This window comes from Ursus maritimus, unplaced genomic scaffold (assembly GCF_017311325.1).
Source record: "Ursus maritimus isolate PB19 unplaced genomic scaffold, ASM1731132v1 scaffold_12, whole genome shotgun sequence".
In the NCBI taxonomy this organism is placed as follows: domain Eukaryota; kingdom Metazoa; phylum Chordata; class Mammalia; order Carnivora; family Ursidae; genus Ursus; species Ursus maritimus.
In genome coordinates, this window is record NW_024423564.1 from 13,596,223 (window position 1) to 13,614,911 (window position 18,689).

Consider the following 18,689-nt stretch of genomic DNA (forward strand, 5'->3'; position numbering starts at 1 on the left):
GAACCCTCTGCTGGTCCCCATGGAGGGGCCAGAGCCAAGGACAGTCAGGTGTGACCTCCAAGCCCTTCCTGCTTGGGTGATGGGTCCACCTCACTGGACCGTGGGATAAGCACAGCACGAAATACAAGAATCCCTCACTGTTAACCCCAACACACTCTGACCTTGTTCTCCAGACATCAGTCAGAATGTTCAGCACAGCCTCTCAGTTAGGCTCCAACGAAAGTTTTGGGTGAATATTTTTGGAGCCATTACAGGATTTTCTTAGCTCCTGGAAGTTCCTATTAACAAGGACAGGACGCTCACAAGCATCTTCCTTCTCTACCCCACTGCCCTGCCTCCCCAACCCAACCCTCCTGCCTCACTCTCGCAGCTGAATTTTCAGTCCCCAAGGTAGCTCTGGTTAGACATTTCCTAATTCCTCAATGTTTTCCAAAGAAGGAAAAAGGAATGGGATTTTAAAAAAAAAAAAATTTTTTTTAAGGCCCCTTGAGAGCAACTGGGTCCTGTAAGGTGAGTAGCCTCAGGATTTCCGAAAGCCCTGACAGCGCTGTTGGGGCTTTTAAAGATAGCACCAGGCTTCCTTCCTCAGCGGCCGCGCCCCTGGGGGAGCGGTCCTCCCTAGGCTACTGTGAGCATAGCTTGAGAGCACCACGCGCACAGGTATAAATGTGGCAGAGGCCTCTCCCGAGACGGTCCTCCAGACCTGCACCCCGCGCTCGTCCCCCATCACCACCATTCGGTTGCCAGACGCGCTTCCCTCGAGGGAAGCTGGGCTCCCCGCTAGCTCCGAATTCAGCGAGGTCCAGCCGCAGGACTGGGAATTAAATATTCATCTCGGGCGTGAGCGCTCTGCTTCTCCTGCCAATGTTACTGTCAAGGTCACGGGCCTGAAGCCGAGCGGCTGGGGCTGGGGTCTCCAGCCGCGCAGAAGCCTCCCCGCGGGAACTGCGCCCTGGGCGCGCAGCTCCGGGCGGCCAAACCCGCCGGGCCTCCAGTCTGGTCCTCCGCGGGGCGCTTGCCTCTGCAGCTCTGCCCGGATTACCTCCGGAGTTCTTGGGCCCTCCTGAGCTCCGGAAGCTAGAGCCCGTGGGCCAACCCGTGAGCGCGGAGCTGGGCACCCGCGGTGCGCCGGAGGAGCTCGGGCCCCGGGGCTCCGTCGCCAGGCAACAGCGGCGGGAGCAGAGGGAGGAGCCCGGGGCCCGCGCAGGGCCGGGCGGATACCTGGCAGCGCCGCCTCGCACCTCCGTCCTTAGGCCTTCTTCGCTGGGGCGGGGCCGGAACAGCTGAAGTTGCGGTGGCTGGCCCGGTAAAGCCAGGCGGGGCGCGGCCGGCGACTCACCTGTCCGGCGTGGGCCGTCGCGCGGGCTCGGCCCCTGCACTCCGGCCGAGTAGCTGTGGTCCCCGACGGGTGGCGGGCGCACCGCCCCTCCCGCGGGCAGCCCGAGTCTGGCAGGCGGCGGGCACCGGCCGGGGCTGGGAGGGAATCTGGAGCCGCGCGTCCGCGCACGCGACTCTGCTCTCTCCTCGCTCCCTCCCTCGCCGCCGGTCCCGGCCCAGATCCCGCCCGCGGCGTGCTCGAGCCTCCGGGGAGCAGCGCGGGGACCCAGGTCCCGCGGCGGCGAGAGCGCGTGCGGCTGCGGTCGCCGGCGCCGAGTGCCGCCCTCACTGCGCCCTGGCCGCGCCGGCTCTGCGGAGCGGAACGGAGCTGGGCGGAGCGCAGCGCAGCGCGCACTGTTCCCTCGCTTTCCGAAAGGCCACCCTGGCGGCGGGGCGCCGTGACGCAGGCTTGACTCACGCGCGGGCCCGCGTCAGTGCGAGGCTCTGGGGCCGCAAGCGAGGCTCTGATGGCCGACGACGCAGGCGGAGGGGGTGGGCAGGGAGAGGGAGAGGGGCTAACCCGGGAGCGGCCTCTTCAGGCCCCTGCCCAGGGGACCCAGATCGTAGGGTAGCATCAGCAGGGCTTCTGTCCTCAGAGAGGAATGGGGTCCCGATGGCCAAGGGCCTGGGCCTGGGCCTGGGCCTTCTTTCTTCACCGTTTCAGGAGCAGCTCTTTGGCCTTCCTTCAAGAACTCAGCTCTATAAGAAACAAACTGAGGGCTTCAGAGGTGAGGGGGGTGGGGGAATGGGATAGACCGGTGATGGGTAGTAAGGAGGACAGTATTGCATGGTGCACTGGGTGTTATACGCAACTAATGAATCATTGAACTTTACATCAGAAACCAGGGATGTACTGTACGGTGACTAACATAATATAATAAAAAAAAACATTAAAATAAAAAAAAAGAACTCAGCTCTAGCCAAAGGGCTTACTCCCCTGCCCTAGCCACTTCGCCTCCCTGCCTTCGCTCATTCTTCCCCTACTTGCAATTCCTTTTCCACTCCACCCTCCTTCCGCCCTATCATCCTGCAAAACCATTCCCTGTACAGTTCAACTTCAATACAGTACTTCTCTGTTGAGCTTCTCCTGTGTGCTGCGGGCAGCCAGGGTTTAGAAGATCACCGAACTTCCCGCCCAACCTCTGGGACAGGCAGAGGGGGTTTACCTAGATAGCCACAATACCAGGCCGAAGGACTGGGGAACCCTACAAGATGGGGAAAGTAGGGGACAATGAAGGGAGAGGAAAATTCTGACTGGGCTCTGGGCAGGCCTTGAGGAAGCAAGTTGGGATCCTAGCCTCAAAGGGTAGACAGGACTTCAAAAGACAGAAAGGGGGAAGGTTGGCCCTTGTGGAGGGGAGAGCATGACAAGGACAAAGATACCAAAAGTGGGGAAGGTGTGCAGGGGGGTGACTGCCCCAGTTGGAGGGGTGGGGCAAGAGGGGTGAAGTTAGGGAGGTGGGAGCCATCCTTCCCAGCCTTGGAGGGCTGGCCGTATGGGGGGTCTGGGATGAATTCTCTCTGCTTTCAGGGACCTTGGCATTAGAGAGAGTGTTTGGGGGGTCAGGAGGGGTGCAGGCTATTTCTCAGTTGTCCCACTGACAGGCAATAGGACCATTGCTACAAACTCTGAAGGTTCTGAGATTTTACTCTTGGAGTCTAAAGACTGAGCCTGCCACGGTCTCGTGGATGCTGGCAGAAGACATGAGACTCTGGGGCCAGAGACAAACGACTTCATTACCCCCCGTGCAACAGGAAGCAGGAGCTTCACTTTCAAATCAGTTTCCCTTGATCTCCAAGTCCCATGGGAAGGGCTGGGTCCCGGTGATGCCGCTCTCCCTGAGGAATTCTCAGTTTAGAAATCCCAATCCTTTATAATGGGCTGCAAGCAAACCCACCAACCTTTGCCCTGGAGGGGGAGACATTATCTTAGACAGCAAACAAGCCCATCCTCCATTGAGGGAGACTGTATCTTCCAAAGCTGTTCGTTATGCAAATATACTCGAAAAGATAGTCTGGAGCAAAAAGCCATCAGTGCCTCTGCCCACAAGACTTGCAGAAATGTGAGCCTCCCATGGAGAATTACCTCCCAATGGATATCTATCTTTTCACTCAATAGCTACTGAGTGTTAGCTAGTGTTTGCCTGGTGCTGTTCTAGGCCCTGACAATACAGCAGAGAACAGGACAGATAATGAAACCTATCTTCATGGAGCTTACATTCAAGTGGACCCAACCAGCAACACCGAGTGGGGTGAAGGGGCATGGCAGGAAGTAGCAAGTGACCCAGGAGACGTGCCAGAGGTGAACAAACAGGGGGGAATGGAGAAGAAGGATGGGGTCAGAGATAGGTGGTTTTAGGGCAAGGGAACTCATGGGCAGCTGGTGTGCTGATGGGAAAGGATAGGACTTTGGACCTTACAGACCTGTTTTCTTTCATCCTGACTGCCACTTACTAGAATCCTTGAGCAAGTGATATCACATCTCTGAGCCTCAGTTTCCACATCTGTCAAATGAATAATACATGCCCCATAAGTTTGTTATGTTGATGAGATGAGATGATTTTTTAAAATATCTGGTATCACATCTGATGTGTGCTTAATAAATGACTGTTAGTAGTGGTATTATTAGATGATTGTATTATTATTAACCAGGATAGGGAATCTCAAAGGGGAACAGATTTGAGGAGCAATAGGGAGGAAGGTAATGAGATCATGGATTTGGGAAATAAAATGTCCATGGGATATCAAGATGGTAACTCAAAGATGTCTATTGCCTCTTTGCCTGCCTTCTCATCAACCTAGTAAAGCCCCAACCTTGAATGAACTCAAAAGTTGGTTTCTCTATGCCAAGTTTTCTAGAGAAAAATGCTATGGAGCACACAGGCGTCCCTCTGCTTTTCAACCTCAAGTGAGCTCCCATGTGGCACAAAAAACCTTCCTAGGATTCTTTGGTCAACTTACTTCTCCACTTTGCTGAAGGCCTCTCCAGCCTTCTCCACTCTCCTAAACACCCACCCTGCTGTTCCCCCACCCCACTGCAAGGTCCCTGCCTTACTTCAGCCAGAAGCCCCCTTGGTTTTCCATTGATGAATGCAGACCTGCCCCCATCTGCCCTCCCTTCCTCCTTCCTGATACAGCAGGAGAGAGTCTCTCCTGCTCCCTGAGATCAGCCCCCACCCGTCCACTGGGTCCCCTAGACCCATCCTTCTTAAGAACCTCAGTTACTGTGGGTTATTCCTTCTCTCCCATCTTGTCATCCTCTCAACCTTTCCCGTTCTACTGGATCCTTCTTAGCGGCTATTTTCCTTTTACAAAGTCACTAAAGCTCCCATCCCTACCTTCTCATTTTCTTCCACATACCCTGCTTCCATTCCCTCACTCCCCATTCACTCCTCAACTCACCTCTGTCCATGATGCTGCCTAGATGGCTTTCTCTCACTAAGGTCACAAGGGACAGCTATGTCACTAAATCCATGAAACAGTCTCCAAGTCCTCATCTCCCTGACCTCTCTGTGATACTTGTCTTGGCTGTCCTCTCCTTCCTTCTAGCACTCTCTTTCCAGGGCTCCACATACCCTGGTTTTCCTCCTACCCTTCTGGCCACCCCTCAGTTTCCCCAGCTGACCTTTAAATGCTGGACCTCCCAGAGCCCTAGCCTTTTAACCCTCTGTACCCCTCTCCTAGACCGTCTCCCAGACCACTGACTCCCACATTTACATCTCCATTCCAGACATCCTCTGAGCTCCATATACTCAACCTCCTATTCCACCTTTCCACTTGACTCCCTTGGAATCACCCCAACACAGATGTGCAATAAATACATTCAACATTCAAAGTTCTACCCTGTAAACATTCCATAGCTCACTTCTTGCTCCTCCTCCAGTCCTTCCAGGCTCCATGAATAGCTGAGCCAGTCAGCTGAGCCAGTGAGACCTCCTCTTTCTCACTCTGTTGTGAAATCTGCCACTAAATCCTAGAGATTTCGTCTTCTAAGCACCTCTAGAATCTGGCCACTTCTCTTTCAGTCTGCTGCCATGACCCGAGTCCAGACCAGAATAATCACTCACTTGGACCCTCACCATCACCTCCTGATTCTAACTCCAGTCTCGCTCCCTTTCTCCACACAGCAACAGCACAATCTTTTAGAGGTCCAGATATGATCACACCCTTCTCAAGCTTGTAGAGTTTGGCCCACATCTTCAACATGTCCTTCCTTGCCCTCTCTCAGCCCTAGCCTTGTTTCACACCCTCCCCCATGGCCTTCCCTACAGCCCACTGCCTGCTCCAACCTTCTCTTGGCTCTCCTATGTGCCCACTCCTTCCTGACTTGGACTTCAGCCATGTCCCCTCTCTGCCAGAGAGCCTCTCAGTCCCCTTCTCCTCTTCCCTCACTCCCTGCTCACCACCCAGTTCACCTCAAACCCTAATTCTTCACACCTCTCCTGACCATGGAGAAGAATTCGATCAACCTCCCAGGCAGACATGCCTTCCCCTTCTAGCCCGTTGCATGATTATAATTGGATGCCTGATAGTGTGACTGGCTGCTGAGTGATGGTCTCCCTGGCTGCTGAGTGATGGTCTCCCTGGGTAAGCTCCATGAAGGCAGAGATCATGTCCATTCTTTGCCACAGGGTGGACAATCTGTAGGGATTTGCCGAAAGAATAGATAAAGTGTGGTTAGAAATATGGGTGTAAAGTCCAGGAGAGAGGGCTGGAGACATAGACTTGGAAATCATGAGCCGAAAGGGGGTCCTGAAGTGGAGGGGAAGGATGGCCCTCCAGAGGAAGTACGTAGAAGACAGTCAAGAGGACAGAATTTGGGGGCAGGGCAGGAGGAGCAAGAGAGGTCAGGAGAGAAGACAGAGAGGAAGAGTCAAGAGGTGAGAGGACAATGTCTATCACAGAAGAAAGCATTTCCAGAAGGAAAAGGCAGTCCACAGTGTCAACATTTGCAGTGAAGTGAAAGAAGACGAAGCCCAGAAGGTACCCCTGATTGAAGGCCCTGACATGGAGAGGGGAAGGAAAGCTTCCACCAGGAAGTCTTCCTGAACCCTCCAGCTCTCAGCGGCCATCTCCCCTCTGAACATTTAGAGAACTGATTCTTCCTTGCCAGGCCTATAGAAAGATATTTAAAGTATAGTATATTATGAGGTAAGACTATTAATATCCCCGCTTACTCATAGAGGAACTCAGGCTTGGTGTCCAAGTCATACAGTGAAGTCCATCCCAACTCCAAAGTCCTTGCTCTCAATCTTGATATTTAGGTCCTTATAATGGAGGTCCCCCTTCACATGTCTATGCCTTTCCTCTCAGATTAGAGTGTGCCTGCCTATGGGGCAGGGAACTCTTCCTCTTCATCTCTCCATGCCTTGCATCCCTCCCCATCCCACCCCACCCAACACAGGACTTACACGTAATAGGTGCTCAGTCAAAGCTTACAGGCTGGGCAGCCCTATCATATATGGCGGGTCCAACACAATGACCTAATCCATTCTTCTCAATATTGGTCCTGCTTGGAAGAGAAGACACATTTACTGGTTAAGCTCCCCTCCCCAGCTCTTCCTCTTCTACCCAAGTCTGTCTTCCTTTTAAAGAAAGACACTGAAGTAATGCTCTTAATTTTTATTTCTCTCTACATGAATCCAAGAAATGCTATGCCCAGAACCATTAAGTAGTAAGATGTAGGAGGAAGTGTTGGCCATGGCTTTTTCCAGGACACAGGGAAACGGCCCAAATTGCAATTCACTTAAACTGTTTGTGTTTCTGAGTATCTTAAACACACAGATGCTAAGCTATGATCTCTCCTTTGTTCTGAGTTACACAATTATCAGTTTTACCAGTGTGGATGTTTCTTAAAATGGCCCCAACATTCTTTGACCGTGCTCTCTTCAAGAAGTGATGCCTGTGTCTCCTCTCTTTGAATCTGGGATCTGTGATGCCTGAACAAGGGAGGGAAGTTGTGTATATTTCTGGACCCAGGCCATAAGAAAACGGTAGCTTCCATTCTTTCTCAGGATGCTTGCTCTTAGAACCTGACTACTGTTCTGTGGAGCCCATGGAGAGGCCCGCATGGAGAAGAGGCCCCCGGCCCCCAGCGTGGGCTGAGCCCCTGACCTACGGCAGCCCCCCCACCCCCAACAGCCACATGAGTGCGTCATCTCGGAAGCAGCTCCTCCCACCCGCTCAAGCCCCCAAGCGGACAGTGCACGGAGCAGAGACAAACTGCCTGGCGGAGTCCTTCCCAATGCCTGGCCCGCAGAAACCATGAGATAGAGACAAGTAATTATTGCCTGAAGCCACTACGTTTTAGGGTGCTTTGTTCCACAGCACTAACCAGAACAGCCATGTGGTTGTTGAATCAGGATGGAAGCAGCAAGAAGGTCAGTGACCACATGCTACTTTCACACCTTGGAGACCTCTCTCACCCCTAACTTAGAAGCAGTAAAGGGGCCTTTTTCCATAGCCATGCCAGGAATCCCGTCCTCCCAGAGTCACTGAGTTAGATCAGCAAAGGGGAGGAGCAAGCCTCACCCAGGTAGTGTTCAAAACATAGAACATAGCTGATGCGAAAGTCCCAACTGTCACTGGTACTGTGTAAGCGTGTCCTTAGAATAAATGCTACGCCTGTTGCGGTTCCTTGAGGATGATTATCCCATTACGGCTTCTGAGGATAAAGCCAATCCTTGTGGGTCTGTGGAATTTCCCCGAATGAAGAGGGAAGTGCCAGTGTTAACTCCCTGGGGGAAATGGAAACTGGGACTTAGAACAGGAGCTCTGACCTTCCCCCGGGCTACCCCCACTCAGGGCACTTCTTCCTTACTTCCTTTCCCTTGCCTGGGGCTGCCATCCCTAAACAATTGTACTTTGTTTTTCCAATGAGACCCTGCGAGCTTCATCAGCTCACCAGTCAGTTGGAGTCTGCAGAAGAAATGACACACATTTGCCATCTTGAGTTAGAAAATGGGCAAGAAAGTGAGTCTCGGCTCTCAGCGGCAGGGATGCGGGAGCAGTGCGGGGCAGTAGCACAGGGAGCGTGTGGGAAACTCGGACCCTGCAGACCGGCGCCAGAGCTCACGCTCTCACCCCCCTGTCCCTAGTGTGGGACCTCTTGGGACCTAATGTCCCCACCTGCAAAAGGGGGATAAGAATACCACTCTCCCGGGCTCCTGAGTGGATTGACATTGGTCAGGCGTCTGCCTTCGGCTCAGGTCATGATCTCAGGGTCTTGGAATCCAGCCCCGCATAGGGCTCCCTGCTCAGCAGGGAATCTGCTTCTCCCTCTCCCTCCCTTGCCCCTCCGCCTGCTCATGCTCACTCTCTCTAATAAATAAAATCTTGAAAGAAAGAAAGAAAGAAAGAAAGAAAGAAAGAAAGAAAGAAAGAACAGCTCCCTCCTCACAGGGTGTTGAGCATTAAAAGGAACACATTTATACCAGCAGCAGGCCCAGAGTGAGGACTCTACGGGTCCACAGCTGCTGTGATCATGATGACAATGACGATGGTGACAGTGACAACGACATAGTGAAGAGCTGGGTCACAAGCTTGGAAGGAGGTGCTTCCAGCCAGAGCCCTCGGTCCCGGGGCCCTGTGTAGATGGAACAGACCTGAGCCCAGAGAAGAAGCCCCACCAGCCATCCCAGCAGTCCGGAAGGTCACCCGTCCAAACTTGAGCCCTGTGTAAAGGAGGGAGCAGTGGGGACCTGAGCGGAGCAGGGACATCCCTGGCAGAGTCAGCACACAGCAGGTGACAGCAGGCGGCCGCCCCCTCGCCTGGCCCATCTGGTGCAACTTGTGGGGGAGAGGGGCTCGCAGGGCTGGTAGCAGCCCTTCCTACTGCTCCCAGCCCACCTGCTGCTGTGGGTCTCTTTGCAAATCCATGGAAATCTTATCTGGGCAGAGCGCCTCTGCATCAGGCTCTGTGCTAAGCTCAGTCAGCTCACGGCTGAATTCCCAGGCAGGGCTTACACCAAAGACAACACGGAAGGTATTAAGAAGCTAAACAACTTTCCGGGGCGCCTGGGTGGCTCAGTTGTTAAGTGTCTGCCTTCAGCTCAGGGTGTGATCCCCGCGTTCTGGGGTGTTCTGGGATGGAGCCCCACATCAGGCTCCTCCGCTGGGAGCCTCCTTCTTCCTCTCCCGCTCCCCCTGCCTGTGTTCCCTCTCTCGCTGGCTGTCTCTCTCTGTCAAATAAATAAATAAATAAATAAATAAATAAATAAATAAAATAAACAACTTTCCTCTGTATTGGCCAGGGCCTAACAAAAGCCCCAAATCGGCCCCAGTAGTGAGAAGACAATGATGGGCTTCATCCACGTACAAGAGAAAGCGAACTTTCCCGAAGGACTTTGTTAGCACCTAGGGGTTTGTGTTTAGCTCAGCTTCTGCTCTGAGCATCAGGTTTCCTGGAAGAAGTAACAGGATTCTCTCACGTGCAAGTAGCACCTATGTATGTATATGCATGTATATATATATATGTATGTATATATATATAATAATTCAAGTAAGAATCTTTGTAGCAACAACAGGAATAAGTTCATTCCCTTTTATGTTTGTTTCCTGTTTCTCCAAATTCATCATTCTTGGTTCCATCAGTTTATGTGAAACATAACTGGAGTTTTCGCATATTTCAGGCTGTAAGTAGGACGCTGCAGTGGGAAATGGCCGCTAAAGCAGCTAAATTCAGCTTGAGCTATACGAACAGAATGGTCATTTTCCGATGATGGCATGGATGCCACAAGTCCATCTAGCTTCCTCGCTGGAGCTTGAGGACCACTTTAGAGAAACAGAGAGAAAGCAGGGACGAGCTTGTGAAGGGTCCCACCATGTCCTCAACCCCACAGACCTAGGTCTGGATCCAGCCGAGCCTTTTAGAGGCTGTGGCTTAGGGAACAAATGAGAGATAAAGCCAGAAGGTGAGTTGGATTCTGTAATGGGGAAGCCTGATGTGTTAGGCTGGAAACCTCTACTTCGGTTGAAAGGTAATAGGGAGCCATTGAAAGTTTTAAAGCATGGCAGTGACATTATGGGTATGACTTCCTAGCCAGACCTAAATGGGAGGTGGCAAACCAGAGCCCTTCCGAATTATCCCTGCCCCTTGAGAGGAGACCCCCCATTTCCATTCCCAGGTTCTACCTCCCAGCAACTTCTAGAGAGTCTCTTCATGCCCTCCTCAGTCTATAAAGAAGAAGCCTCACTTCGGGGTCTGAGAGAACCCCAGTGGTGAGCAGGTTGGGGGACGTGGGGCAGAAGTGGGGAGGAATGTGAGGAAAGAGAGAGGCAGAGAGAGATCAGAGGCCCCAGAAAACCAGGGAGAGGCCTCCCAATTCTTTCTTGACCCCCGCATACCTCACCTTCCTCCACTGGGACTCAGGCAAGCCACTGAACCATTTGGGTCCTCATCTCTGTCGATGTGAGACCGTCAAGCACGGGATGGAGGAGAGGAATGGACAGCCCTCTGCAGAAACAGGAAGCACCCCACAAATGCAGGCCAGGCCCCAACCCCAAGGCCACTCCAATCTTCTGCTTTACTGGAACCGCAACACTGCCCGGGAGAATCGGACCCCACAGAGTCCTTATCAAGCAGGGTGGGGTGCCCGGACTAAACACAGCCCTGCGTGAACATCCAGAGTACAGATCAAAACAGACCTTTGGGATGAGAGATTCTGCAGTTCTCTTCGCTTTACACAAGGACTCGCCTTGTTCTCTTTCTCCGAGGCAGTGTGATGTCCCCAGTCAGATAAATCCAGGTTCTGAACCAGCCTGGCCAAGCGATCTTTCACGATCACTTGATATCTTTGGCTTTCATATTCTTTATCTGGAAAATGGAAATAATATTCGGTTCTCTTGTCTCACAAGGTCCTTGTGAAGATTAAAGAGATAAATCAAGGCAGTAGTATCGCTGTTGCTATTAGCAGTAGCTCATAAAACACTGCTGTAAGCATCATCTTCCACTTACTAACTCATTGAATCATTAAAAAGCCATTTACCCTGAGATTTTTTTTTTTTTATGTGACAGACAGCCAGCGAGAGAGGGAACACAGCAGGGGAGTGGGAGAGGAAGAAGCAGGCTCCCAGCGGAGGAGCCCGATGTGGGACTCAATCCCGGAACGCCGGGATCACACCCTGAGCCGAAGGCAGACGCTTAAGGACTGCGCCACCCAGGCGCCCCTACCCTGAGTTTTAAAATACAATGTGCATTATCCCCTTAAAGGCCGGAAGTTTCATTTAAAAAAATAATTTGCAACTGAGAAACTTAAACAGTATAGTTCAGTAATACGATTGGATGCAAAATTATCATGTGAGATATCTATAACCTTCAGATATACAACAATAAGTAAGAAGATACTAGAAATGCTTCCATTACAATAGCAACACCAAAAAAAGAAAAATACTTAGAAATAAACTTTAAAAGATAAATAGAAAATCTGCATGAAGAAAGCTCCCAAATGTGACTGAGCGATCCAAACAAACAAACAACACGTTTGGACAGAAGAAGAGAAAGGAAGACAAAACATAATAAACATGATAATTCTCTCTAAATTAATCTGTAGCTTTAAAATGACCTCAATGAAAATTACAAAGGATTTTTTTTTCTGTTTTTAGCTAGATGAACTAATTTGAAGGTTCATGTGTAAAAAGAAACCAGCAGGAANNNNCAGGGGAATTATGAGAAGGGATTTTTGTGGTGTAGGCCATTAACCCCTTAGGTGAGAAAGCATATTGTAAAGCTACGAGTTGAAATTCATGTGGTCCTAGTATGAGACATACATGAGAACACAGAGTCCAAAAATAAACTCAGACTTGGTCATTTAGATTATGATAAAGATTATATTTTTTCAAGTGAAGCGAGGAAAGATGGATTTTTTTTAAGATTTTATTTTATTTTTTTGAAGATTTTATTTATTTATTTATTTGACAGAGAGAGAGACAGGCAGTGAGAGAGGGAACACAAGCAGGGGGAGTGGGAGAGGGAGAAGTAGGCTCCCAGTGGAGGAGCCTGATGCGGGGCTCGATCCCAGAATGCTGGGATCACACCCTGAGCCGAAGGCAGATGCTTAATGACTGAGCCACCCAGGCGCCCCTAAGATTTTATTTATTTGAGAGAAAGCACAGAGGGAGAGAGAATCTCAAGCAGACTCCCCGCTAAGCCTGGAGCCTGACACTAGACTCAATCTCAGGGTCCTGAGATCATGACTCTGAGATCATGACCTGAGCCAAAACCAAGGACCAGATGCTTAACCAACTGAGCCACCTAGATGCCCTGGGGAAAGATGGATTTTTAATAAATGGTATTGATTTGGTCACCAGAAAAGAAGTAAATTTGAATGCTTTCCTTACTCCTTACACCAAATTGTACAGGAATCAGGTTTAATAAATGTAAAATTTTGAAAAGCCATAGGAATGCATCCAACACAGTACTTTGAGGGATATTTATAGCCTTAAGTAGATGTATTAGAAAAGGAGATTGCAAATCAATAAATCAAGCAACCATATCAAGAACTTAGGAAAATAGACTCAAAGGGAACAGAAGGAAGAAAATGATAAAGACAATGCAGAAATTAATGAAATAGGAAAGTAAACATACAGTGGAGAGGATCATCAAAGTCAGAAGTTTGTCCTTTGAAAAGTCTATTTTTTTTTTAAAGATTTTATTTATTTATTTGACAGAGAGAGAGAGAGAGAGACAGCCAGCAAGAGAGGGAACACAAGCCAGGGGAGTGGGAGAGGGAGAAGCAGGCTCCCAGCAGAGCAGGGAGCCCCGTGCGGGGCTTGATCCCAGGCCCCTGGGATCACGTCCTGAGCCAAAGGCAGTTGCTTAATGACCGAGCCTCCCAGGAGGCCCAGAAAAGTCTAATTTTTTTAACCAAATCATAGAAATACCAAAAGAAAACATGGAGAACTTATTCTGATATTGGGTGGGGAAGACCTTTCTAAATATGATATAATCACTGGCCCCCTTTTACCTCCTCCTGCTTCATTGTTCCCCAAATCACTTATCACCGTCTGACATTTGACTCACTTTTCTGTCCATTTGCTTATCTGCTCCCCAACTAGACCAGCACTGTATCCCCAGCACTTAGGACAGTCCTGCCCTATAGTAGGTGTTTAGAAATATCTATTAAATGACTGCTTAAAAGGAGAGAGAGAGGCGCCTGGGTGGCGCAGTCGTTAAACGTCTGCCTTCGGCTCAGGGCATGATCCCGGCGTTCTGGGATCTAGTCCCACATCGGGCTCCTCCGCTAGGAGCCTGCTTCTTCCTCTCCCACTCCCCCTGCTTGTGTTCCCTCTCTCGCTGGCTGTCTCTCTGTCACATAAATAAATAAAATCTTAAAAAAAAAAAAAAGGAGGGAGAGGTATCTCTTTAATATATAGAGTTCCTAAAAAATTAAATAAAAAAAAAAGAGAGAGAGAAAAGGACATAAATAGAAAGTTTGTGGAAAATTAAATACAAGTGGCTCTTACATGCATAAAAAGATGTTCCATCTCATTCATAATAGGAGAAATGGCAAATTGAAAAATAATGAGACATGATTTTTTACCTATTATGTCGGCCAATAAAATTTTGTAAAAAGGTTGGTAACAAACAAGTTGCTAATTGGAGATGATTTAAATTGTACGATCTCTGAGGAGGATAATGAGACCATATTTATCAAAATTACAAAGGCACATACCCATTGCCAATTAAACCACATCTACCAAAATTATGAAGGCACATACTCGTTCTGCACATGTGTTTGTTTAAAGACATTGGTTTAAAAATACTCCTTGCAGCAGTGTTTGTAAAAAAAAAGAAAAAAAAGGAAACAATTTAGATGTCTATCAACAAGGAAATGTTTAAATAATTTATGGTACCTCCACACATTGAAATTCTTTGCAGCCATTAAAATGAACAAATCTGCTCTACACGTTCCGATTGGGAAATGTCTCAAAAACGCATTATTAAATGAAAAAAGATGCAGAATAGTGCGGAGAGGGTGGGACGATTTGTGTATGCTGCCCGTCCTTGGAGAGGCAGAAAATATTTCTGGAATGGTACATAAGAAACTGATAATCGTGCTCGCCTCTAGGGTGAGGAACTGCATGGCTACCAGCAAGCGAGGAAGAAAAGATTCACTTTTCATCACACACCTTTTGAATTTTAGACCTTATGTCAGTACCATGTATATCTGGTCTACCCATATCTGCTTCTATACGCATATGAGATCTCTAGGAAGGGGATACCTGAAGGTGGCCACAGTTTCTTCCTCTATGGAGGGGCCTTGGAGGTTGGAGGACCTTGGAAGGGAAACTTGGTATTGGACTTAGTTCATTTTAATTTTTCTTTGACCATGGGCAAGTATTTCTTGTTCATTAAAATAACAAAAATGCATTTCTGCTTGCTCCTCTAGACTGTCCCTTTCCACCGCTCTCTCCTGAACCCCCGCCTCCCCTCCTGTCCCCTGGGCTCAGGGGACACGCAGCTGCTCTTTGCAGCAGGGCACGGTGGGAAGAACACCGTCTGTGGGATCAGATCCAGGTTCTCATCCTGACTCGCGCAGCTCCTCGTCCTCACCCGTAAGACGGGGATAACAGCAGTATGCATAGTATAGGGCGTGCGAGGATTAAATGAGATAACATACGTCCAGTGAGTGGGCAATAAGGAATAGTTCCTGTTAGCATGAACTTGGCTTTTCTGGAACATGGCTCTAACACCCATGGAGGGCTGGGCGGCTGAAGCTGTGAAGTCGGGTGCTTGCAAAGGTACTGCCTCCGTTTGACGGACTACCTCAAAATTCTTCTAATATTTACTGAGAGCAGCCAGGACACTCCTCTTGTTTGGGGGGAGGGGAGAGGGACAATGAAGGAAGATACCCCAAATCGCCCACATGCCCGCATCCTGGGGCCTCAAACTCTCAGCCGGGGAAGAAGCACTGTCCCAAGGACACGGGAAGGGGGTGGGGGAGTCAGCTGTAGCAGGAGCGGCGGCCTCTAGGAGTGGGGTGAGGAGGGGAATGTGCCCGGAGACCTAGGAAAGGAGGGGGCTGTTTGCCCCACAGGCGTGGGGAGGGAGAATCAGGTGCACAACCCGCCTCGCACCAGGGCCAGCACGCAGCTTGCAGCACCAGAGTCAAATATAGACCCATTTCCATAAAAGCACCAGCCTGCTTCTATAAATATCTCAGCCAGTTTTCCGGGGTTCTCATGTGACTTTGATGCCTACCGGCTGCGGGGATCCGTCACCATGGTTACCAGGCCACGTGACCAGCCACTCTTCATTCATGGCAGGTTGCCGCATCCTGGACTGGGGGTGGGGTGGCGAAGAGGGGCTGGAGGGAGGACCGAGGAGAGGGAGAAAGGGGATGAACGAGGAATAAAGATAAAGTGGCCGGTCTTGGGGGAGACTTGCAGAGCTCTAGCCTTCCTGCAAGGATGCTCTGACAGAATTATTGATCTCCCCAGGCAGGCTGTCGGGGAAGAAACATTTTTATTTGAGAAGCAATAGACATCCTTGCCTTTGTCCGAGAAGCAAAGGTTCAGAGCTGGAAGTCACCTTAACGATCCTCTAGGCCACCACCCTTGTTGTCAGAGGAAGAAAACCAGGCCCAGAAAAGTGAAGTGACTTGTCCAAGGTCACACAGGGAGTCAGCTGCTAAACCAGGGGAAGAGTAGGGTGAGTAACAGGCTCCTTGCCACCTAACTGGGGCTCAGCTCTGGGCCGGGGGCTGCAGCGGGCCACAGAGATAGAAGTGTGACTCTGGTTAGTGGGACTTGAGGTATCTTTGCTCCCAGCTTATCCCACCTGGCTGGGATAGTTCTTCCAAGAGGGGTGAAAACAGAGCTCACTTAGTCTGTGCCAAGGCTCGGCCCCAGCACCATGGCTGATAAATGTAGAGAGAGTGGCTAATAAATCATGAAAATTCCTGTAGTGTCGAGCAAAGCCGGATGTCATCCACAGTAATCTACGGAAATCTTTTTTTGAGGGGCATGTCCCAGATCTGTCCCCGTCCAGTTGAATCCCTCAGACATCACCATGTCCTACACCCTTCCTTGCTCGGTGCTGGGGACGAGGTGAAGAGTTGTTGGGGAAAGACCGCTCCTTGCCCCTGCAGAGCTCCCAAGCTTAGGTACTTATGGGTAAGCAAACAGAAGAGAATCCTGTTAACAGACAGCTGTGTTTGGGGACGTTCTCAGGTCTGGAAGCAGGTCAGGCCGCAGAAGTTAGGGAAGGCTTCCAGGAGGAGGTGGGGAGGAGGACATAGCCTGGCAGGTGGATGGGAGGAGCGTTCTCACGGGATGCTGGGAGGTGGGACAGGAGCTGAGTGCGCAGGGTGGGGGACAGTGGGCCTGCGGTGGGCCGAGGAGGAAACGCTGGCCAGATCTTGGGAGAAGACACTGGCGCCCACAGGGCCAATTCACATGATTCAGTCACATGGGCTCACCAGGCAGCAGTGGGGGGTCCAGGAGGAAACAGATTCAGAGAAGACAAATACTGAAATATTCCTGAAGGAGACAGACAGTGAGAGCAGACATCAGCCGTGGGCTCTGTCACCACGTGGTCTTGGGACAGATGTCCAGTGGGCCCCACCGAGGTTCAAACCCACCGCGGGGGAGGCTGGTAGCAGCCGAGGGGCCTCAGGCTGGCGCGCTCTCCCTGATTCTTCATTCCCGGTCTCCACAGAGCTGAGGACAGAGCACCCACCTGCCCCGCCCACCTCACGGACTGAGAGCCTCAGAGTGGACGGAGCGTACCCACCCGTCCCCGACCTCCAAGGCTAAAAGCGGCCGCTCTGAGGAGGAGGCCGTGCGGCCCCGGGTACAAACGCCTCCTCTGGGCTTCCCACCCGGCCGAGCACCCACGCTGGGTGTGTTTACTTCACCAGGAGCACCAGCTGCTGGAGTCCAGAGACCAGGCCCCGCCAGGACCCCCTCTCCCGGCTCGCAGCAGGGGCGCTGAGTGCAAGCAAAGCTCATACTCATTCAGTGCCGGTGGTGTTCAGCCCGCGGTGCAGACAGAGCGGGCTCTGCCCAGAGACCTGTTTCGGCGTGCCGGCCCTGTGGCTCACCTGTGCGCCTTTGGGGGCTTAGGCAAACTCTCTGGGCCTCCGTGGTGGGGATAATGACCCCTACTTCGAAGAACAGTTGGGGAAACTAGACATAAGGAGGACACAGCGCCTGGCACACAGAAAGTGACCGTAGAAGGCAGTTGGCTCTGCATGGTGGGCGCGCGAGTGGGGGTCCTTCCCCGTGGGTTCCCGGCTTCGGGCTCTCTCACCCCAAGATTCTCCTGAGCCTTCCCACCAGCTAGCACCGTCCTGGGCACCAACCCTTCTGCCTAGAAGTTCCCCTCATGTGGCTCCACTCATCGGAAGCCTCTCTGTCCTTCAAAGCCCCGTTGCAATGGCACACCTCCCTGCTGGCTTGCCCGGTCGCCTCCTGCAGACAGGCTGTCCACTGGGGAGATTTTGCCAGCACCATTGCTGGCCACAGTCCCACAGTGTTGTCCCCCAGCACACAGCACACCCTGCTTTCAGCAGCAATAATAGGAACTCTTGCTGTGGAATACCGCTTACCACACTAAGAACCTACCGTAGTGAGACAGAGAGGGTAAGTGACTGGGCCATGGCCACACAGCTAATAGGTTACAAAGACGGAAGATAAACTCAAGCCTGTCTGGTTCCACTGCTTCTGCTTGGAACTTACTCTTACTTGACCATCTTCACGCTCTCCCACTATAACAGAAGCCAGCATGGTGTGGGAGAAAAAACAGAAAAAAAAAATAGCTCCTGGAGTCAGGGGGAAATGGTCATAAAGCTCACCTTTGCCACTGACTAGTTGGGGGTGACCTTTTGTAAGTTCTTAACCTCTGCACCTGTTTCCTCATCTAGCGTTGTGAGCAGTTCAGCTAGATGATATGACATGCAGCGGGGGGGCTATCCCCGAACGGCGAGGGTCCCCCCTCCCGCGCCCTGCTTTCCCCAGGAGGCTGGCTTTGCAGCAGGAGCACGGGCTGGGACTGGAGGGCGTACCAGCACCAGCCCCGTTCTAAGGGCTCCTGTGCATCTTTTCATTTTCTTCCTGATCCCACCACCACAAAGAAGATACTCTTAGCATCTCCATTTTATAAAACCAAAGCTTCAAGAGGGTGAGAAACTTGCCCGGTGTGACATAACCAAGCCGCAGAGCTGGGATTTGACCCAGATCCAGCTGACCTCAAAGCCCGGGCTCTGAACCGCAATTCCGTGTAGCCTCTCTGCAAGGTAGGGATGGATGATTCCTCTTCCGTTTGTGCTGGGAGATAGTTGAAGCAGGAATCACAGCTTCCGTTTGGCAGA

At 51.1% G+C, this 18,689-nt stretch overlaps 1 protein-coding gene across 1 annotated transcript in view; it reads right to left on the reverse strand.

Moving 5' to 3' along the window:
- Positions 1–8,835: 8,835 nt before the first annotated feature.
- UBL4B (ubiquitin like 4B) overlaps positions 8,836–18,689 on the reverse strand; it is a 29,543-nt gene continuing 19,689 nt past the window's right edge. The window contains exon 2 of the mRNA XM_040626724.1: positions 8,836–8,962. Within this exon, the coding sequence (XP_040482658.1) occupies positions 8,836–8,962 (127 nt within the window). The remainder of the gene's footprint in view (positions 8,963–18,689) is intronic.